Genomic DNA, 22,947 nt, shown 5'->3' on the forward strand with positions numbered 1-22,947 from the left:
TATTTCAACATTTTGGGGTTTGGCCACTTGGAGAAAACTGTGGTCAGTTTTTGGGTTATGGGGTGGTCCTGCTTAGCTAAGGCTGAGCCACAGCACCCAGCCCAGCAAATGGGGCTCCTGGCAAGGTCCTATGGCCACAAGTCCCTCTTTACTTGTGGCTTGCTTTGACAAACAGTGACAAGTTTATCTGGACAGGCTCTGCAGCTCTCACATGTCCCCTTGGGACAGGTGGTGTTGGGCTCTTTTTTTGGTTTTTGAGTGGAAGATCTCTGTGAGTCTGGAAGATGAATAGGACTTGACATCATTGTTTATGCTGTTTCTGCTTGTTAGTGCCTGTCCCAGATACTCCTGTATCCTTGGAGGACCAAAAGGAGTCCCAGCCAGCCTTTGGGGCTCTCCCAGCCTAAATTCTTTTAGGATTCTGGAAGTGCACATAGAAGAGATGTGTGAGCCCTTTGTTCTTCATGTCTCTGTCACTCCTGCAAGGCACCCCAAAACCTGCTGATAGCACTGATTTCATCTCCATATTTTTCCTCTTACCCAAGGATTAAGGATGCCTCAATGTCCCTCCCAAGAAAAAGGTCTTCCAAGCAAAGTAAAATGGGATGCTGTAAGAATATGGCAAAGGTACAAGACATCACTGCTGTCATCTGGAAAATTCCTTATCTTCTGTGTCTGTTCTGTGACAGGTGATGTGGGAGTAACCTCTTTATCCTGGAAATTCCTGTTTTCATGGCCAGTGCTAATAGAGTTACTGCCTGGTTTGGTTTTTATGAAGAAGGGGTGCTGGATGCTCTTCCATCTGCCCACAGCTCCTTAGAAAGTCCTCAATCCTCTGGGATCTCAGGCCTGTCTTAACAAATACTCTGGTTTCAGATTTGGGTTTTATGGTAATAACTTAAATCTGTAAGTGCCTTTCTGAGTCCCAGTGTTGGAATAGTTAGTATCCAAGTAATCCTGTAGCAGGTATTAAAAACTGCTCTGTTGTTACCAGCTTACTCAAGATTTTTTGGGATTCTGCCTTGGTTTTTATATAGGCTGGCAGAGCAATACAGCTTTTAGTGATTTGTTAACAGTAACAAAACTTGCAGTAATGAGTCACATATCTTTGTTTCTGCTGCAGTCATTTAGGGGGAAATGAGTAATTTAAGTAAATGGTTTTGAGTAGCCTGAAAAATGAAGTCTGACAGTGTCAGATTGGCTGAGCTTGGTAAGGAAGGGCCCAAACCCCAGACTTTTTAGAGGTCAGTTTGCTGCTGAACTTAGACAAGACATTTTTGTTTGGTTTTAAGTCACTTTTACGACAGTCTGTGTCATGATCCGCTGTGTTGTCTCTCAAGGTTTCCTTTACCTGCTGATCCTCTCACTTCAACCTCACCCCGACCCAGCCCCTGTGGGAACAATGATGGGGAATGTCAGGTTTTCCCTTTTTCCTTATGAATTCTGCCTTTTCAGCAGTCCTGTAGTGGATTTTGTGTACTTACACAGTTTTGTCAGTTCTATATCTATATCCTGGATATCTAGAACTCCTGCTTTAGCTCCAGATTTGCTTTCTCTTCCTTCAGATGATCCTTACATCTGAAAAGCCAAACCAGTACTTGTGGAATTGCTTCTTCAGTAGGGCAATTAATGACAGGCACAAAAGTTGTTTGTGTTCCCTGCTGGTGATTTCCTGGCCTGGCTGCAGGGGAAGGAGAGGAGGATGGGCTGATGGCTAAATACAGAAAGCCTAAAGTGTGCCCCATGAGTGCCCTGTCTATCCCAGAGGATGAGTGATGTGTCATTCTTGTCAGGCCCTGACCAGATAAAAGGTGTGTTGATAACTAATAACCTTTAAACAGCTCTGGAGGAAAAGAGGATCTGGATATGGAGGCTCTACCCTCCAGAAGAACTTACTGAAGTCAGAGATGGACAAAGCCATGATGGATTTAGTGCCAGGGAGAGGGGAGTTACCAGGAGACCCTGCAGACCTACATATTCCTTCTTCTCCATTTCCCTGGAAGAAGTTGAGGGAACAAAGTGAGGCTGATGTCCCTGCCTTTGATGGATAGCCATGAAAGGGTGCTGGGTGACAGAATTGTGTGACATGTCCAGTTAAAAGTGGGATCCTCCAAGCAGTGTGAATAGTTTCACATCAGGGAGCTCTGCAGTTAAGGAGGCACAGTCCAGCATACACAGATGGAATCTGGGAATTTCTGGGCAGGCAGTGGAAGTGACTTGGACAGCTCATCCTGGTTTTGACAGCATTCAGAGCTGCCAGCCTGCTTTTGTCTTGGCATGTGAGTGGAAAGGGTCACATGCAGCTTTCAGGTTGACTGCACCATCTCAGGTTTGGGGGAAAAGCTGGCATTCATTTCCTGTCCAGTGTCAGCCAGAGACCTGGGGGGAATTCAGAGTGGAACATTAGTATGGAAAAAAAATCTGAGGCTAGGGATGAGTTACGAGGCCGTGGTATGTGCAGCTTAAAGGAAGGGCAGAAGGGAGAGATAACTGTCTCAGTAAACACGAGGAGTCACCATAAAGGAGTCTGAGGCAAGTCATTTTCATCAATCAGGAACAGCAGAGCAGGTAATGAAATGCCTAAGTGTGCACCAGGGAAAGTTTAGTTGAAATCCAAGGCAGGTTGAGTTCCAGTCCCTTTTTCCATGGAGCAGGGGGAATGCTGGTGGGTGGGGTTTCACTGTCACAGGGGAGTTACCAAAAGCTGGGCTTTGTGCCTCAGTCAGAAGATGCCATAAATGCTGTTCCTGACTGATTCCTCCCTAGTCCAGGTGAGGAAACTTGTGCCAGAGAAATCAAACCCTCCCAGTGCCTCACTCTGAGAGAGTCTGGGGGGTGTTTTTGGGGGCCTCAGGATTATGAGAGCATACTGAGCAACTGCATGTCAGCTGTAAAATCACAGAATGCCCTGAGTGGGAAGGGACCCACAGGGATCATGGAGCCCTGCCCAGGACACCCAACAATCCCACCCTGTGCCTGAGAACGTTATCCAAACACTCCTGGAGCTCTGGCAGCCTTGGGGCAATGCCCATTCCTTGGGAAGCTGTTCAATGCCTGACCAACCCTCTGGGGGAAGAACCTTTGCCCAATATCCCCTAAACTTCTCCTGCCACAACTTCAGGCTATTCCCTTGGGTCTGTCACTGGTCACCAAAATATCCAGTGATGCAGGAGTGTGCCAGTGAGGCTGGCAGGGTGTGTGTGGCAGTTCATGTGCTGCAGCTGCTTGTGAGCATGGCTGGGACACAGAGGAGCAGCTGTGGAATCCTCTTGTTTGGGGTGGATGCTTCATGGGGCACCCACCTGGGGAGGGAACTGCCTTGCTTGTGTTAGAACCAGGTGACTTGAGTGTGGTTGATGCAGTGGCTCTGCAGGGGAAGCTGTGGAGGGTTTTATTGGAATTTCTATTTATTGCATCATTAGCAGCAGTGGAAGGCTTTGCTCTGTACCAACAGGCTCCTTTGGTTTATGAGGGGTGTGTAAATCCACTGCTGAGCTCCTGCAGTGCAGCAGAGCCTTGTGTGGGACCCCTGCAAATGAAATCCCAGGAGTGCTCTTTGCATTCATTACCTTGCCACAGGAGTGTGTGGAGGTTTGTATCAGAGTCCATAAATTAGGAAATAGGAGCTATTCTGCATAGATGCTCTTGTTGATGTGTGCACAACCAAGTTAGCCAACAGCAGGGAGCAGCAAAAGCTGGTGGGCAAGAGGTTGGGGATGTCTGTGTGTGTTCTTGTAGCAGGTACCTGACCTGTGCCTCCTCCTGCTGCTGGATGAATAAACACTCAGTGCTCTTGCTCTTTCTCCCCTTTCAGGCTCTGAATTCAGAGCTGTTCTGCAGCTCCACACATTGCTGGCTGTGCTGCAGCCCTGGCTTTGCTTCTGCTGATGTAGGAGGAACATGGAAGCAGGACCCTTTTCCCTGCTAGGCTGAATTAAACTCTTGCAAACTTGTTCTTCTTGGAGAATTTAACACCAAGGTCAAGCAGAAAACTGTGTGAACTCTTAACAGGCAGTGAGGGAGCTGTATTTCTTAATAAAACTGTGTACAGCAGTTCCATGGAGACTTACATATTGGGATTTTTCAGAGTAATGGCTTCACTCAGGTTCTTGCAGCTCCACTGTCCTGTGTGTTTTCCTGCAGGAGGGTTGGGACTTTGTTCTGCTTCTGAACTTTCCTCTTATTCAGGGAGCATGCAGGACAGAAAAACTGCTGTGTTCCATGGTACCAGGAGCATTGTCAAGGGCAGGGATGGCAGCAGCAGAGCCAGGTCTGGAGAGCAGACATGGGAGGAGATTGCTCAACTCTGCCCCCTCTGCATCCCTTTAATTTATCAACGTGTCCTTTTTCCTTAGCATTACTGATTCCTTTTCTTCAGGTTTCCTTCCTGTCATTCCCTCACTGCACTGAATTTCAAAACCCTGATCTGCTCAGAGCCTGCAGGAAGATCTTTTCATTCATGGGGCTGAAGTTCAGGTGCAGCCATCTTTACATAACCTTTTTTAATTGCTCATTAAAGCGGAACAAGTGGCTGGTGATGGCAATGAATTTTTCCCCCTTGCAGCAGGAGTGGCTTGCCAAGGTCAATGAAATCTCCAAAGCTTCTCTCCAACATCAGGTCTGCTGGGATTGCACTGCTGCTGACAGATGGACATTTTTTAATCTGGCTGCTACATATTCACTTAGGCAGAGGGGGGAAAGTGTGAACAGGGAGAGCATTTGGAAGATTGGATTTTTCTCATGTGAAAATAGCTCCCATTTCCTTCATTTCTTTATTATTTTTTAAGGTAAAAAAGAAGCAATGGTCCAGGCTGGGTTTGGCATTTCCTTCTGCCCATTTTCATTCCTCTGACTTTGGCAGCTCTGAACATCTTTAGAGCTGTGTCTTTGGGTGGGTTTTACCAAATAATGCAGTAATTACACCCAGGGGCTCTTTGTAGGCTGTGTCCAGAGCAGGCTGAGCTTCATCTTGCAAAACCCAGTGCTTTAGATCCATGTCCACAGAAGAAACCTTTCAGCATAATTATCCCCCCCCCCCCAAAAAAAAGAGTATTTTAAATCTTCAATCTTCCCAAACAAAAAGCCTTGAGAAACTTTTCCCTTTCTTTTCTTCTGGCAGTAATTCAGTGCCTGTGCAAACACTTCAGCTTACTCACAAATACATTAAATTTTTTTGGATGGACGAGGTTGCTGGGATTTAGGGAGATATATAGTGTTTTCCCCTTTCTTTTTCTTCCTGTCATAGTTGTATATGCAACTTGACAAGAGATCCTGGCAGCCTCTTTCTCCAGAACAGTAAACAGAGCCAGTGCTGCAGTAGTTTGCAGATAAATAATGTATTACAGCCTGTCAAATAAAGCTTTGAGCAAATACCACTTTAAAGGGTCATATATTATGAATCTGAATATTACCCTACAGATCATTATTTCCCAGACCCTTTTGATTCCTTATTATGCACAGAGCAGCTCTGGGAACAGGTCACCTTTTCCCACTACCCCTAAACCTGACAGAATTGGTATTAGCAAGATTTCTCCTGTGGATGGTTTTGTTTAACCTGCAGAAAGAAGCTCAGAAATCATCCCTCAACACTCCTCTCCCCATCCAAATGTCCTTGAAGATGTATTTCTCTTTGCTGTCTCAATTAGGAATGTGACACACATACATTTATTTATTTAAGATCCTTGCTTTGAGGTTGCAGGGAATACATCATCTGTTTGATTGGTTTTTAGGGGAAACCTTCCTAGAAATTTAGGAGGCTGCTAAAATACAGCTGGATATTTAGCTAATGTGAGTGTTTGAAGAGGATGGGAAGTATATCCTTTTGGCATTGCTTTAGGAAAATCTGAGCTGTGTTTTCATGGTGCTGGCTCCAGTTACAGCTGGGTGTTTCCCTCCTGCACCGATGGGGTTTGGTGGATCCCAAATGTCTGTGCCTGTGCCAAGTGCAGGGGCCTGGAGGTTATTTCAGCCATTTTCTTCTTCAGCAAACAAAGCAGGAGACACAAGCCACCAGTGTGTGTCCAGCCCAAAAATGCCAGCTTAGGAAGGAGGGGATAATCAGTTTATCCCACTTTTCCTTGGGAGGTTTTGCCAGGCACTCATGGTTGTCTGGTGCTGCTGAGCCCTCTCTGGGGTTTTGGTGTCCCCTCCCCAGCTGCAGAGCAGGGGCTGCTCTCTTGTGCCCACTTGGGTCTGGTGGCAGCAATCACAAAACACTGCTCCTCCTTTTTGAAACAGTTTTTTAAACTCCCCTCCTCTGGTTAGAGAGGGTATTTGTTGGATTATGCCCTTTCCTGAGACAGAGATGGGGCAACTGAGAACTCAGAAATAAAACAATCAATAAATGCTTAAAAAACTTTTCAGTCTTATGTAGAGAGTAAAGCAATACAGATGTTATGATTCACACCATCACAATTAAAAGCCAACTATTTTCTAATTACAATACATTATAAATATTTCTTAACCTATCAACTTTTACTACAACACCATGCTGTAAATACCTTAAAACCAATCATCTAAAATTACCCCTCAGAAGTTCTACTACAATACATCTTTCACAGTTCCATTTCTCCAAAGAATCTAATCTTATTTGCAAAACCATCCTTTAAAACTTGTTTCTAATTCCATTTCTCTCTCAACAATGTCTGTCCTATTCCATGACATTTCTAAGTCAGCATTTCTTGTCTCAAAGTTTACATACAAATACATACTATGTGAGTCTTCTGTCAAACTTTGAAAATTCTCTACAAATCCATTTCCCACAGATAGTAGCACTGGAGTTTCAGGTAGAATCTTCCCCTATTAATACTATTGATTATGAAAAATGTATTGAGGAGGAAGGAGAGTCAGCTGGGAAGAGAAACCTTCCCCTGAGAAGTGTGTGTGGTACCCAAACTTGGCCTTTTTCTGAGGCCATGGGAGCTGCTGCTGGCAGAGGGAGAGATGGAAGGAAACCAATGTCTGCATTTAGGAACTTCCACCTGGTTTTATTTCTCCACCAGGACATTTCTTATGGTGGTGTCTCTGAGTTGCTTTGGGCTGGATGCTCCTCAGAGCCTGGGATTTGATTTCCTGCAGGGGAAGATGGATTGAGTTAGTGGAGGAAAAAAACAATGAAGCAAGGAAGAAAAGATATTATGGGCCTATTGTTTTATGATGGCTCCTTGTATTGCCTTTCCATAAAGCTGTGCAATTAAGGAGATGTAGAAGCAGGGAAATTGCTTATTTGTCCTCTGCTCTCCTCATGTGAGAAAGCTTTTCTCTCAGAAGGAAGGATTGTGGGGTTGTTTGAATAAATCTGGGAATCTCATCTTATAGAGGAGCAGGAGTAGGCTCATCCTGTCAGGTTTGGGGGGAGTTTGGGGCTATTTAACACGTGTGTAAGGTTAAGGGTAATCTTTTAAATAACAAAAAAGTCAGGGAATACCCTGCTGTGTGTTTGGACTGGCTACAGGGACTGGGCCAGCAAAGCTGGTGAAGTCAAGGGCTGCACCCCATTTCTGCTGCTTTCTTCCCCTCCCACAGGATTCCAGAATGGCCTGGGTTGGAAGGGATCTTAAAGTTCATCTCATCCCACCCCTGCCATGGCAGGGACACCTTCCACCATCCCAGGCTGCTCCCAGCCCTGGCCAGCCTGGCCTTGGGCACTGCCAGGGATGCAGGGGCAGCCCCAGCTGCTCTGGGCACCCTGTGCCAGGGCCTGCCCACCCTGCCAGGGAACAATTCTAATTCCCAATATCCCATCTAAACCTCCCTTATTTTAGTTTGAAGCCATTCCCTCCTGTTCCTACAGTTCCCGCTGAGCTGTTCCATAAACACCTCGGATTTCCTTTCACATCACGTTGGCTCTGAATGAATTTCAAAATTCTTTCAAGCCTTTTTACATTTCAAACTAATTTCTTCAGCACCTCGGGTGTCCTGGCCTGCAGAAAGAAGCCTGGCCAGCATTCTCTCCCCTTCTCCTTGCCTGGTGCAGATGCAGAATCCACTGCTGGCACCAAGTGGCTGCCGGTGGAAGCTGCTCCGGAGGTTTTGGACTCGCTGGCTGATTGTGGGTGTGATTTTGGCCTGGGGTAGGACCTCCCTGTCCTCTGTTTGTCCTGGTGGGATGTTGGGAGCAGGAGCTGCTCCAGCCCCTTCTGGATAATGCCAGGTGAGCTCTGCTTTGGCTCTGCTTTCCCTTCTTTAGGATCCATAAAGGGCAAAAGGCTGTCACAGGACTTGGTAGCTGTAATAAACCCCAGTGTGCTGTGCCCTGCAGCCCCTCCCTGGAGGGTGTGGGGTTGTTTCCCCCCCAGTGAACAGAACAATAACCTGTACAGTATCATCCTGTGCCTGAGGGCAGACAATTGTGATTTCCTGGGAATGGGCACTATTTTTCCTGCTTTTTCAAATACCCAGAGGATTTTAACACTTAACACTGTTTGTAGGCTGTGTATTGAGTACTGAAAGACAAATTCCTGTAGATTTTGCACCCTCCTTCATCTCCTAGTGCTGAGTTGTGTTAGGCTAGAAGACATTCCAGAGGGTAGATGAGCATGGAGGTACCTCTGCTCCCAGGAAAGGGGGTGTCAGTGCTACCTGGGGATTTTCTTTCATCAGAAATCAATAAGTTTCCACTCACAAATCCTTTGGAGCCCAGTTTCTTTATGGATAAACACAATCTCTGACATAGCAGAAAAAAATAAACAGAATTTCCTCCCTGAAATTAAATGACATGGCCTGCTTATCCCTTCTGTAATTAATTTAAATGCATCTGACAGCAGCTTGGAGGGAAGATTTGAACTTTCTTTATCCCTCACTGTAATGCTGTTGCTTTTACTCAGTTCAGTGGTGCTTCTGTTGGAATTTGGGAATGGATGTGGACCAGCTCTCACTTCCCAGCCCCTTTCTGGGCTGACCTGGCTGTACATGACAGTGGGCATCTGAGTGTCCTCGTTTAATGTTAGAAATGTTCATTTTAAAATGAGATAAATAACAAGCAGCATAAATTCCATCGTTTCCAGGCTTTTTTTTTATTATTTCTTGTGAATAGCTGTGTGGTGTATCAGTAGAAAAATGAAGATGAAAAGTATTTAATTTTTTCCTTCCTGGTCTTTTTTGCATCTGGTAGTGCAAAACTGACCACAGTCTAAAAGTTTAGTTCCAAAAAACCCACAAGGAGCTGGTTCTTTATTTGCCCAATCTGCAGGGAGCTGTGCTTGCTTGTGTTACCCCATGGGGCTGATCCTGAGTGCAGGGCAGGGGGAGAGGGGGTGATGGGCTTTAGACACCAAGCTGAGATTTTCTAAGCACAGTCACCACTTAGAAGGTTGAGCTGAGCTATTTGGACACATTTCCTAGCCTTTCATTAAAGATTCTACCTAAAGCTCTGCTAAAACCTGGGGTATTTTAAGGCTGTTGGTAGAAAAATGCTGATTTGTGTCTTTGGGGATGAAATTAGGAATATTACAGCAGAAGAAAGCTTCAAAAGCAGCACTGATGGAAAATTTTTGTGTCCCAGGGGCATTTTCTTTGCATTCTTCAGGCATGGCAGAAACTACTACTTTTGCTTTTTAATGAAGAACATTTCCAAAAATGAGTTTTCCCTCTCCTTTCCCCAGCACAGGAGAGGCCCATGTTTTGCATCCTGAGTGATCCCCAAAGCCTGTATAGATGACAGTAAAAATCAGCATTTTCCCCCAAAATTGTGTGGGCCACTCAGGTGAAAGCACAAGGGGCTGAGGAGCAGAATTTCTCCATTTGGGATCTGCCTCCTGCCAAAGTCTCCCATACAAATCCCTCCAGCCTTGGTGCTCCACTTATCAGGAATCCCTTGGTTTCCCACTGGGAAAAGCAGCCAAAATCTGGTTGATGTGGTAATAATTAAATTTTCATTAGCACTGAAGAGCAGCTAAGGCTGGAATGGTCAACTCAGCAGGCAGCAGAATGTCAGTCACTGGTACCAAGTTGTTTCCCATGAGTTAAAAGATTAATTTTGTTGTTAAATGTCATCTTCTGGCTTGTGATCAGCTGGAGTGTTGGTGTTGTGTTTCCTGGTGAATTTGGAGGGATATAATCTATCCCAAGTGCTGAGATCTGTGAAGCTGGGTGAAGTCTGATGTTGATGCTGGTAGATTGACAGAGGAGGGGGAAGAGGAAAGGATGAAATCCCCATTATTCAGAGCTGGTGCTCCCAGCCAGCACCTTCCCAAGCTGGGCAGTGGCTCTTCCCTCCTCCCCTGCAGTGCAAGCTGGGAGACAAACCACTGCAGGAGAGATGGATTAGTGGGGAAAACCTTCTCTGCCCTTCTCAAAAGGGCTTTTTGCAAGTTCTGCAGGGGCCTCACAGCAGCATTTGTAAGAGCCAGGGACTGGAAGGGGCTGAGGATGAGGAGAACTTGGGGAAGGTGAAGTTCTGGAGACATCCATGAAGCTTCCCTTGCTGGGACACTGGTACCATTGCAGGACTTCTCTTTGGTTTATTAACCACTGGTCCTGTTTAGAGCAGCCACTCATTAGCCCAGTCCTGTGGGATAAAGCTGGGAGGGATTTCTGAGTTCTTTTTTCTTCCTTTTCCCTGGGGATTTTTTCTTTCCAGATCACAGCTGCACGTTATCAATTTCTTCAGGGAGGTCCTGACCTCAACAGGTGGCCTCACACATTAAATGTTGGGTTTTGGTGGGTTGGTTTTGGTTTTGGTTTGGTTTTTTAGGTTTTTTTTGTTTGGTTTTTTTACTTTTGTTAAGGTTGGGATTGAAGTGCTCGGGATGATATTTCGTATTTAGATTCAGGTGTTTATTATTTTTATATATATTATAAGTTGTGAGTTTTATAGTATTTTATTAATAAGCTATAAAATGTTTAACTATTTTTATGTAAGTTTTTTTAAGGTTAAACTATTTAATTAAGAAATGAAACTTAAATTATTTTTACTTTTATTTTAATAACTAATTACTTGAAGTCCACAATGCAGAATTTTTTGTTTAATTATAAAATATTACTTAAACATATGAAGAAGAAGGTAAAGAAAAGCAACTAGCTACTGTCTTAAAACTTTTATTTTGTCTCATATATTGTTATATTTTAAAATTTTAAACTCTAAGTTTTCTACTCTGTGATAATACACACTTCTAATTAAACTACACACTCATAATCTTTGTGCTATCAATCAATTTGGGAAGCTTTCTCCATGGCCTCAGGTCAAATGAAAACTCACCTGAAAGGTGCCTGTGCTCAGCTGGGGCTGGGCTCTTTCTCCAGGCAGCACTGACAGAACCAGGGGACACAGCCTCAAGCTGTGCCAAGGGAAATAGAGGTTGGATATTAGGAAAATGTTTTTTACAGAAAGGCTGATAAAGAACTGCCAGGGGAGGTGGTGGAGTCACCATCCCTGGGTGTGTTTAAAACCAGCCTGGATGTGGCACTGGGTGCCAGGGTTTAGTTCAGGTGCTAGGGCTGGGTTGGACTCGATGATCTTGGAGGTCTCTTCCAACTCAGTGATTCTGAGAATTCTGTGAAATGCAGTGTTCTCTTGGGGGTTAGACTCTGTTAGTACAGAAAGTCTAAAATTCTCAGCATCCAGGACTCCAACAGAGGCTTCTCCCAAGAGCTGTCCAAGGAATTGCACATAGGGCCAATGTGGAGAGACAATCCCGGGGAAAGCAGATCCTGGAGCACATCAACACTTCTCATTCACCAGAGTTTCCTGCAATATTAATTCTTTATGGTGCCTTTTTCATGCCTCCCACCCGAGGTGGAGCTTTGTGCTGCTCCTGGTTTTCACCTCCCCGTTCCCTTCCCTCGCAGTTCGAGCGGCACGACCCGGTGGAGGGGCGGATCACGGAGCGGCAGTTCGGGAGCATGCTGCTGGCCTACAGCGGGGTGCAGTCCAAGAAGCTCACTGTCATGCTCAAGCAGCTCAAGAAGCACTTCCAGGATGGAGAGGTCAGTGGCATTCGTGGAAAATTTGGGAAAATTCCACCCAGCCCCAGGCTGGGCTGAGAAATGAGTTAAGCAATTCCCCATCCTCTTTGGAAAAGTGTCCGCTCCATGCTGAGCTGTGGGGGAGAGAGGGAAGAGCTGGGAGTGCAGTGGTTGGTGTCCAGTGCAGCCTGTAGGCTTGTTCCTTATGAAAATAGATGCTGTAATTTTAAAAATTCAATTTGCTGAATGGTACCCTGGGTCTGGAGCCAGGACAAACACTGAAGCCGTGCTCCCAGTTCCTGGCTCGACCTTGGATTCGTTAACTTCTGTGAGCAGGCAGTTTATTATTTAGTTATTAACTTCTGGGGAAAATTACTCACAATTTAGAGAGGAGTAAGTTTGCAGACCCTACACTCATTAATTCAGGGAGAGTCCTTGGAATAAGATATCCATACCACAAGATGTGCTTTATCAGGTAAGGCAAGTACGGGCTGAGAAATTATTGAGCATTAGAATTTTACATCTGCCCCTGTAATGGATGTTCTTTTATTAAGCCGGAATGTTCTTTTATTAACTGGGATATAAACAAGCAATTCATCAAAGTGAGAATGGATGGAAAGTCTTTGGCTGGCTGTTTTAGAGCTGCTTTCTTCTAACATCAGAACCAGAGTTTATTTCTTTACTGGTTTAGGTGCCAAGTGTGTTATAAAACACAAGTTCTGACCAGGGTCTGCAGCTCTTTTTGTTCCTGAATGGGATTCCTACATTAACAGGAATAATTTAATTTCTCCAGGAAAAAGTGCTTAAATGCAATATGTGTCTAATAGAAAAATATCAGCTCTGCTTTTGAAGTTTGCAAATTGTTGATTCTTTTGCTGTGATTTTTGGATTTATATATATAGATATATGTGTGTGTGTGTATATTACTGAACAGTAGCTGGCTGTGTGAGAAAAGAGGCAAAGGAATTTATTTTGGAAGGTTTCCTACAGCAGATGTTTTCTTCCTTTCATGTGTAAGCCAAGACCCTGACATCTGTGCCAGAGGAAGAACTTCTTGTTCTTACCTTACTCCTCATCCCCAAATCAGTCAGATTGTCTTTCTATTTACAGCCAGCCAGATTCAGAGCAAATCTTTATCTTCCTTTATTCCAAGGACTTTCAAGGAGAGAAAATGAGCAATAGGACAAAAAAAAATATTTGTAAGGAACAGAAATGGTAAAAAATTCATGATTGCTTACACTGGTGAGGGTGAAATGCCCAGAACTGTCCCAGACTCACCCAGCAAGGCTTTCCCTTGGAAGTGCAGTTCTTTTGAGAGAGCTTTCTCATGGAATCTGCCAGACCTTGTCTTCTTTGTCTGATGCAATTACCTTGACTGTGCAAGGCAACCCTGGCAGCCTCCAAAACAATAAAACTCTGGGTTTAATCTAATCTTTAGCTGTTTTCCAAGGCTTTTATTCTTCATTCCTGCTTTTGAGAGTGATAAGTTTTCTTCTATTAACTGCTAATCTACTTTCATTATTTTTTTTCCTTGAGGAAAAATCCCATTTTACCCTGGGAAGGTGAACTTTGCTTATTCAGCAGAGCTGCCACACACTGTTTTGTCTAACATTGCTTATGAGTGTCCTCCCCAAGCTGTACTTACACAGCTGCTTTTCTCCTGCTAAGAAGGACCTGAATCATCAGCAGTATTCACAAGCAATGTGTTGTTTGGTTTATGCCCCCCTAACTGCTGGAAAACCAAGCTGTCTCTTCAGAAACCAGTGATTCATGTCATCTCTCACATGTGCTTCAAGGGCTGGCTGGGCTTTTAGCAGGGGGTGGCAGTAAGGTGGAATTCCTGGCTGGACCTGGATTCCCAGGTGAACAGTCCTCATTTTTGCAGGAGATGTTTGAGCTGTTGTGTTACAAGCAGGTGAGTGCTTCTGGAATCTCCCTGTTTATGTTTTGTGAGGATTACTTGGGTGATGAAAGGATTCAGCTGATTATGAATAACAGCTGGAGCTACAAATGCCTTGAAAGATGTGATCATTCATCTGTTGACTTGCCTGAGGCTGTCCCAATCTCTGATTTTTATTTTATTTTGGTAGCTGGAACAGAGTTAATGTTTATGCCAGCCTCACCTATAGGATTCCTCAAAAAATATGAAATTTCATAATATTGATGGTATTCTTGCTACAGACATTCAGTGGTTTTGTCCCTGTGAATGCCACAATTTGTAGGATACACTTGTGTCACTGGTTTTGGTTTTTTCAGCTGGTGAAAGCACCACAAAGGCCAGGTTGGGTGGAGCTGGGAGCATCCTGGGATAGTGGAAGGTGTCCCTGCCTATGAGATGGGCTTTGAGGTCCCTTCCCAGCCAAACCATTGCAGGATTCCAAACAGGGCTCCATTATGCACAGACAGCAGTGCTGCTTGGCCTTGGCAAATGCCATTTTGGGAATCCCAGGAAATACAAGGTTTATGGCTCTTTGCTTAGAACACTGCAACCCCCAGGTGTCCCAGACAGAGCAGGCAGATCACAGCACAGATCTTCTGCTGGCCTGGAAGTGGCCACACTTGGTTCCTCCAGGCTTTCCACACTCCCAGTGCCCTGCTCTGGCAGGGAGGCATCATGATAATTGCAAAGATGTTTTCTCTTGTAGAACCATTGTACAAAACAGGGGGATCTTTGCATTGCTTCCTGCAGAAGTACCTGATTTATTGGATTATTTTTTCCCTAGGACAGTATTTAATTTAATTCTGCTGTGCATCCTAGTGTTCCCCTCAGGACGAGGAGCAGGCAGACATTCAAGGAAAGCTCCCTGCAGAGTTACCAGGGATTTCTCTCTTCACTCAGCTCTGTTGTCCACATGTGCTCTCCCATTTTGCCATCTCATTCTTTTTGGCCCAGATCCATGAGTCCAGGGCTGACAAAGCTGCTGTTGCATGTGTCAGTGCACACACAGATCATCACTGCAGGGCCACTTACTCCCTTACAGCCAAGATAGGAACAGCCCCAAATGTCTGTATGGAAAGACCTTAAAAATGTTCTTTTTCTTTCAAAAGATTGGTGGCTTTTTCCCTGATTAGAAGTTGTTTGAGCAGAGTTACAGCAGATTGTGTAAATTTATATTTGACAGTACCTGCTGAACACATCCAGGTCCTGGAGTTGGGCTGTGTTCTGCAGTTTGGATTTTTAATATCTTGCTCTATTAATCTGTCGTGCCAGGCAGGATAGGAGGAGCCTGGAGCTGAACTCTTGACAAGCTGATTTATGTGTCCCAGAGAGGGAGTCTGAGTGGTTATTACTGTGGTGATGATTCACCTCCTCCCTTGGCTCCCTGCCATGGCTTTGCTGGAGTTGGAGGCTCCAGCTCCTGTCCCAGTGATGCTTCAGGTTTAGCTTTTATATTTCAGAGTCTGTGCTGCTTTAGTGTGTGGGTCTGAGCTTCACATTAAGGGATGGTGAGCTCTCTGCACAGAGCAGGGAGACAAAACAATTCCTGCTCCAGCTGGGCACCAAGGACAAATGATCCAAATCTCAGCCCCAAGAGCACAAACAACGTGGGCTGGAGAGAGAAAAACAAGCAGGGTGGGACTGCAGGGGCTAAAGCTGGAATGGGACAATGAACTGCAAGATGCAAATGGAGCAGAACTGATCCCAGAGAGAGACCCCGTGAGCAGTCGTTCATTTTGTGCCCATTTTGGTTCATCTTGGGTTCATTTTGTGACCATTTTGGTTCATCCTGGGTGCAGCCCTGGTTGGGCTCTTGTGCTGCCCAAGGTGGATCCATGGAGGAGATCCTTTTAATAAATCCCTGCTTTATTCTGTAGCTCTGTCCGGCCTCTGTTCTAGGGCAGCCTTCTCAAGGCATCCCCAGCAGTGCTGTGGTGGTGCTGCAGCTGCACAGAGTGGTAAAATCAGGTGCAGTGTAACCAGGTGGGGTTCAGAGCTGTGCTCATCAGCAGTTCTCCTCCTGGGGATCTCAGGATGTTTTTCCATGACTGTCCCAGAGTGTGGCTGTCACTGAGCACATGCTCACCTGGCCCAGGTGGGTGGAGCAGACAGGGATCCTGCCTCCAGCAGCAAAGCAAACTGGGACACTTCTGTGCTTTAGTGTCACCTTCTGCCACACTGGGTAAGACCTGAATTCCCCCAGGGATCCCTGGATCTCTTGGGAGAGACCTTACAGTGCATGGGCTTGTTGAGTTTTTAATCTTTTTTTGTTGTTAGGGTTGGGATTAAATGTGTGAGATGGTATTTCTTGTTTGGATTCATATGTTTATTAGTTCTTATCTGTATTACAGTCTCATAAACCCTAAGTTCTACAGCACTTTACTAACAATTTACAAAATGGAGATGTATCTCTCTCTACAACGTCTTTTAAAGATAAACTGTTTAATTAAGAAATGACACTTAAATTATTTTTACTTTTAACTCAATAACTAACTACTTGTGACTTGCAATGCAGACTTTTTTATCAAACTACACAACATTACTTAAACTCATGAAGAAGTTGAAGAAGGACTAGCTTCTGCTCTAAAATTTTTATCTTGCTTTATATATATTACTGTATTTTAAAATCTTAAGCTCTAAGTTTTTTACTATGTGATATTACACACTTTTATTCAAACTACACACCTATAATCTTAGGTTTATCATTTAATTTTGGAAACCTTTTCTATGGCTTCAGGTTAAATGTAATGTTTTCTTGGAGGTCAGTGTCTGTCAGCACAGAAAGTGAAATTCTCAGTAACCAGGAAAGGTTACTGAAAATATCAATATATCAAATCAAAATATCAAACATGGACTGTTTGATATTGCCATTGCAAGTGTGCAGGCTTCAAATCAATTTATCAATTCACCTGTTTGCAGTGGTCTCCTACATCTGAGGTCTGCTCACCTGGAAATGGTTTTCAGTCCCTCCCCTTTGTGGGACTGGTGGGGCCAGGAGGGGAACAAAAGTACAGGTCACAACCCAAACATCCTCAGGTGCCAAGGCTGAGTTTTTGGAGTGTGCAGATGATTCTGCACTTGTGGCTGCAGCTTTGGGCCAGTGGGTCACTGTGTCATTTCCAGGAGTGTCCATGATCTCTGTCCCATCACCACATGAGTGTCTTTTCTGTGTCCTAGGGGCTGACTTTTGAGGAGGTGGAGAACTTCTTCACTTTTCTGAAGAACATAAATGATGTGGACACAGCTTTGAGCTTCTACCACATGGCTGGAGCTTCTCTTGATAAAGGTACTGAGACCTGTGGGGTGTTGAGGTGCTGAAAGCCTGAGGGAGCACAGCTCATGCTGTGTCTTTGGAGTTGGGAAGATGTCAGACAAGGCCAAGCTGACAGGTTAAAAATGTACCCAAAGTGTAATTCCTTCCTGTAATAGGTGCCTAGCTCACTACATGCATGGATAAAGAGGGATTTCAGGCTTTGTACTCCCACAGTTTTCAGTGGAGGGAGAAGCAAGGCTGGCATGTGTAGCCTGAATGGATGAGGAAGCAGTGATTTCATGGTGGTACCTCCAGAGGGACCTTTCTGCTGTCTGTGTGCAAGGTGAGCTAATGAGTGTGCCACAGGCTGTGCTTCCAGATCCCAGGGACACCACTGTTTCCTCCTCATCCCCATCTTCTGAAGGGACCTTTTTTCCCCCTTATACAAAGGACTTCAAAAAGAGTGTAAAAGAATTCTTGCAGAGTTATTTTCTGTGGAGGTCTCTGATCACATGGCAGAGGCACAGCAGCAGTGGGGTTGGGGGTAGGAACTGCTCAACCCTTGTTTTGTTTCAGCTTTGCTCAAAAATCATAGACTTTGCCTAGAAACAAGGGCTGGATGATGCATTTCTGATTGGGAAGCCAAGCAGTAGCAAACACCTTCAGAGCTCCTGGGAGTGCTGGAGGGAAAGAGGGGGAGCACTGGAACACCACTGAGGTCCCAGACTGAGCATTAAAGTCTGTCCAGAGACTCAATCTCAGATAACCCACAGTCCAGAGGAGTGGGCTGAATAAACCTCAGAGCTGGTGTTTCCTGGGGACCTCGGTAATAATGTGGTTTATTGATCAGACCAATCCATATCCTTCTCCTTATCACCATGTTTCCTTTCCTGAGCTGGTCTGTCTCAGGTTTGTTCTTAGATCTGACACGCTGATTTTAAAAAAAGGCAAAAAATCCCCCAAATAAATTTCAAACCAAGTCCCACCCTGCTGCCAGGATCTGTCACAAGTGCTTTGGTCTTTGGGTTTTTTTAAGAGGGATTCTTTTTTTTAACAGACTGAGGATATAAAATAAAGATGGCAAACTCATTAAAAGAATTTTAGACTAAGTGGAAACTCTTGTCTGCTACAAAGTTAAAGCTGATTCATTTAGGCAGCTGCAGAATTAAACATTTTGGAAGCCAGCTATTCGAACTGCTGCTGTTGTGGGAATATTAAGGCATTAATAGGTTTGGGGACAGTGAAATTACAGAGGGAAACAAACGTGTCACATCTCTTCTTGTGTGTGTCAGCAGCCCTTCTCATCTTAAATTTTTTGGGGGGAAATCATCTGTACTTTTTGGTTTAGAACACCATTACCTTAAGACTTAAAAGAAGTTGATAGGATTTTCCTTTCATTTAAAAGTAAAATACCAAGTCTGGGTGTGCTGCTGCTGCTCTGAGCCCTTTCTGTAGCATCCCCGGGGAGGTGATAGCCCAGCAAATCAAATTTACTCAGTGCCTACAGGAAATTAGCATTTGTCCTGTCATGGAATACACATTTTCACAGAATTTAGGTCTGTGTGCAGTTGGTAAATCAGTGTGATTGCTGTTTAATGATGTGCCATTAATGAGCTTGTGCAGCCACTGAGCTGGGAGTGCTGGGCTGGGCTAAGGGAACCTTCCCTGGGCAGGGATCAGATTTAAATAAACCATAAATGGGGTGTGCCCTCCCAAAAGTGAAGCTTTCACAAGGTTGCTGGTTACAAACTAACAAAGTAAAAACTACACTGGGATGGGGACTAGGAAGAGGTTGGTATGTGTAATAATTTGCTGTTAACAATGCAGCAAACATTATTATGGTTTTAAAAGGGCTGTTTAAAATTTCAGAGGGGAAAAAATGGCTGCTACCAAACAGCCAGAGCCTGACAGCCTGTTTTCTGTGCTGAATTAAAGTCTCTTCTTCTTCTAAAAAGGATCATAAACCTGTATTTTAATGACCCATTTAAAAAGACCCAGATTATTTGTTAGCCCATCTTTCATTTTCCCAGCAACATAATAGCTGTCATTCTCCTAAATCACAAGCACTCCTTAGGAGACTTCCCCAGCCTGGGCTCACAGCTGGAAGCAGGGCAGGAACTGAATTTGGTGCTTATTCCCCTTTTAGGAGGGTGTGAATTGCACTTTTCCTGGCACTGTGTGCAGCCAGGCTTTCCAAGCAGCCCTGGTGCCAGCAGGGAGCTGTGGGATAACTCCTGTGGGGTTTGGGGCAAGGCATAGAAGGGCCAAAGCACAGGGAGACAGCTGATCCCACTGATCTGTGGCTTGGAGCAGGGCTGGAGCCCCAGAGAGGTTCGTGGAAAATCATTTGATTTGAATAACGCTGTTTGAAAAGGCTGCAGAGTGAACAGGGAGTCAGGGAGGGGCAGAGGTGAGCTGGAGCACAGCCATGGAATTGCTGCCTGCTGCCCTCTGCCTTGGACAGGGATGGGAGAAGCAGAGCTTGGAGTGCTCCTCTGCACTAATGGCAGTGCTGGCACTGGGAGGGGCTCTGGGACCCTGGTGTCCAACAGGATCCCCGCAGCTGCAGTCAGGTTTGGGGTGTCTCCAAGGAATCTCCTTCCTTTCCACATTTCTGGCTGTGGATATTGCACCAACAGCTCTGCTCTGGTCTGGGAGCTCTGCTTTTTTCTCCCTGATCTCCATGACTTTCTAGCATGCTGCCTTTGATGTCAAAACAGCTTCTGCTCAGCTGCAGGGCTGCAGTTTGAGAAGAGCAAGGAAACTGTGCTGTGCACACAGGATTGCACAAGGCTTATCCATCTCTTTCTGGATGGGTGTTCCAGCACATACTCATGCAAATGATTTGTAAAAAGTTAAAGAGATTTTGGGAGCTATGCTGCCAGTGATAGCATCCAACATTTCCAACTGAGAGCCCTGAAATGAAAGGTGTGCATCAATGTGAGGCTGATTTCTGGGAGCCCAAACACACATGTGTGTCCTGCCTTTCCATCCTGGAATGGCCCAGGGAGGGGAGCCCTGCTCCCATCACCCCTGTGCCATTTGGAAAACAAAGGCAGCAGCCCAGCTGTCCATTCTTTTGGCCACATGTGTGATTAATCCCAAGTTGGAGGGAAAAGTGAAGTTTGCCATCTGGTGAGGCCCTGGCCTGGAGCAGCACTCAGTGAGGCATTGCTCACAGTGCACTTCTGGGAATCAGAGTGGAAAAAAAGGATAACTGTGTCAGACTCTAAACTTGCATAAAATCACTCAGATGGCTCATTAAAGGAACCAGTGGGAGATACCAATGCATGAAATTTAAGAAGCTTTTCAAGATAGAAATGTGGAACTCATTTTTGATGATATGAAATCCAGGAGAATTTCTATCCCAGAATTCTAAACCTGGACAGACTTTAAGAGATGCTCCCCAGACAGCACCTATTCCATTTCATGGTAAAGAAATTATTCCAGCAGCTTTGCTTCAATTTTATTTGCCTTCCTGAGCTACCTTGTGGTCTGGAGCACGTGTGTGGATGTGAAAGCAGAGGTGCTTTCCCTCTTCCTTTTGATTCCTTAAAAACCAGCACAGCACAGTCCTGCAGCCCCTGTGGAGTCATTCTGGCATCAAGCAGGAACGATGGGATGGAGCTGACACTTGTGCAGTTGGATCAATAAGAGAGGAAGCAGGAACTGCTGGCCATGAGTGCAAGTTCCAGCTGGGAAAACTGTGGCTGTGAAAAACAAACAGGAGGGGAGGGATCAGGAGACTCCCTGCAGAGATGGAAGGAGTGGGGAAAATCTCAGCAGAATAGCATAAATTATAATTAAAGGTATTAGGTCAAGGGGCAGTGTTTTAAATTGAAAGGGACATTTTGATTTGGTGTTAGGGAGAAATTGTTCCTTGGGAGGATGGGGAGCCCCTGGCACAGGGTGCCCAGAGCAGCTGGGGCTGCCCCTGCATCCCTGGCAGTGCCCAAGGCCAGGCTGGACTTTGGGGCTTGGAGCAGCCTGGGACAGGGGAAGGTGTCCCTGCCATGGCAGAGGTGGCACTGAGTGAGCTCTAAGGCCCCTTCCAACCCAAACCATTCTGGAATTCTGTGATGAAGAAATCATTATAACATTTTTTTATAAGTAAGGCTATAGCCACAGGGTACCTAGGGCACCAGGAGGGGAGGATGGCATCAAGGTGAAGCACCTTGAGAGAAATTTTACATTTACAACACAAATTAAATGAAATTTGGTGGTGTTGTCTGAGGAAATACAAAGTAATAACTGATGACTGGAGCTACATCACTCATGGAGAAAGGGGATTTCACTCAGAAAGAATAATTACTTGTGAAAAGTAGAGTCCTACTTGAGATTATAAATATTTTACATATATACAATGCATCATTTCAATTTCCTCCTGCATTATTTAGTAAAAGGAGAGGTTTTATGGGGAAAAGGACCTGATGGTGGCTGTGAATTCCTCTCAGAAAACCCCAGATTTCACTCAGGGGAGCAGAAACAGGGTGGAAGGTACCAATAATGTAAGCATCAATGAAAAAATCCCATTAGAAATATTTTATGCAGTTTGCAATTACTCCAGTTACAGTATAAATTGGATTATTATTTCTTCCTTTGTGACACACTTAACTCTCCAAAATTCCTGAAGGACTGGGGATGCAGAAGCCCATAAGGAAAGCAGAGGCTGTTTGTGGTTTCAGTCTGGTTTTGTGATGCACCACTTCCCTCTCTTCCCTTGCTCCACAGCTAAACATTGAGCCCAGGTTCTGGGGATGGCATTTCCTTGGGTCAGGCTTTGTAGAGAAGCAATTTAACTTTAAATACACTCATACCAGCCTAGTGAGGGGGCTTTTCTTTTCCCATTTGTGCAGCAAAATCAACTGCCTAACCCTGCCAGATTGATAGCTCCATGGATTGCCCTTTTCTAAAGGTGGGGAATAAAACTCCTGCTTGCTTCTCTGCTGCCAGTCTAGGGAGAAAAGGGAAATAATTCCTTACAACTCTTTATTTGATTGCAAGGTTCATCTGGTCTGCTCCCTGCAGGAGGGTGGGTGGGTTTCTCCTGCAGTTATTGGGTTGCAACAGGAAAAGCAGGTTTTGGAATTCCCAGTTTTTGGAATACCCTGCTTGATAGAATTGAATGCTGGATAATGTGGTGATGTTAGCAGGGATCCCAGGATGAAGGAAGAGATGAGAGTCTTGACTCCATGTTTCAGAAGGCGAATTTATTATTTTATGATCTATGTTATATTAAAATGATACTAAAGAAAGAAGAAAGGATTTCATCAGAAGGTTAGCAATGATAATAAAGTCTTGTGGCTGACTAGAGTCTCAACACAGCTGGACTTGTGATTGGTCATCAAGTAGAAACAATTTCACATGCTGGGTAAACAGTTCTCCAGATCACATTCTAAGGCAGCAAAACATGGAGAAGCTGAAGCTTCTCAGCTTCTTAGGAGAAAAGATCCTAGCAAAAAGATTTTTCATAAAATATGTCTGTGACAGGATAGCATTCCTTGGAATGCTGTCAGGAGGAGCTGCCTCGTTGGTCAAGCTTATTGCAGCCTCTCTGAGGACACCAAGGCTGGTTTCCACGGAGGAACAGGAGTGTCCTGCTGGGCTTGGCCCCTGTGTGACCCTGTGCCCTCCCTGTGTTGCAGTGACCATGCAGCAGGTGGCCAGGACCGTGGCCAAGGTGGAGCTGTCAGACCACGTGTGCGACGTGGTGTTCGCGCTCTTCGACTGCGACGGTGAGTGAGCGCCAGCTCAGCCAGGCTGGGGGAGAGCCCAGGGCAGGGAACCTGGGGGAAATGGTTTTTCTGGCCATGCTCTGTGTCCCTGGAGCTGGGGAGATCCCCTGGATCTG

General features: G+C 45.1%; 1 protein-coding gene across 3 annotated transcripts in view; it reads left to right on the forward strand.

Moving 5' to 3' along the window:
• MICU1 (mitochondrial calcium uptake 1) overlaps nt 1–22,947 on the forward strand; it is a 93,989-nt gene that overhangs the window by 68,141 nt on the left and 2,901 nt on the right. For all 3 annotated transcript variants that reach the window (XM_071438471.1, XM_071438468.1, XM_071438470.1), the window contains 3 exons: nt 11,788–11,925; nt 17,021–17,129; nt 22,742–22,831. In XM_071438471.1, the coding sequence (XP_071294572.1) occupies nt 11,788–11,925; nt 17,021–17,129; nt 22,742–22,831 (337 nt within the window). The remainder of the gene's footprint in view (nt 1–11,787; nt 11,926–17,020; nt 17,130–22,741; nt 22,832–22,947) is intronic.

This window comes from Agelaius tricolor, unplaced genomic scaffold, assembly GCF_023055355.1.
Source record: "Agelaius tricolor isolate 1412-34295 unplaced genomic scaffold, bAgeTri1.0.p SCAF_13, whole genome shotgun sequence".
NCBI classification, from domain to species: domain Eukaryota; kingdom Metazoa; phylum Chordata; class Aves; order Passeriformes; family Icteridae; genus Agelaius; species Agelaius tricolor.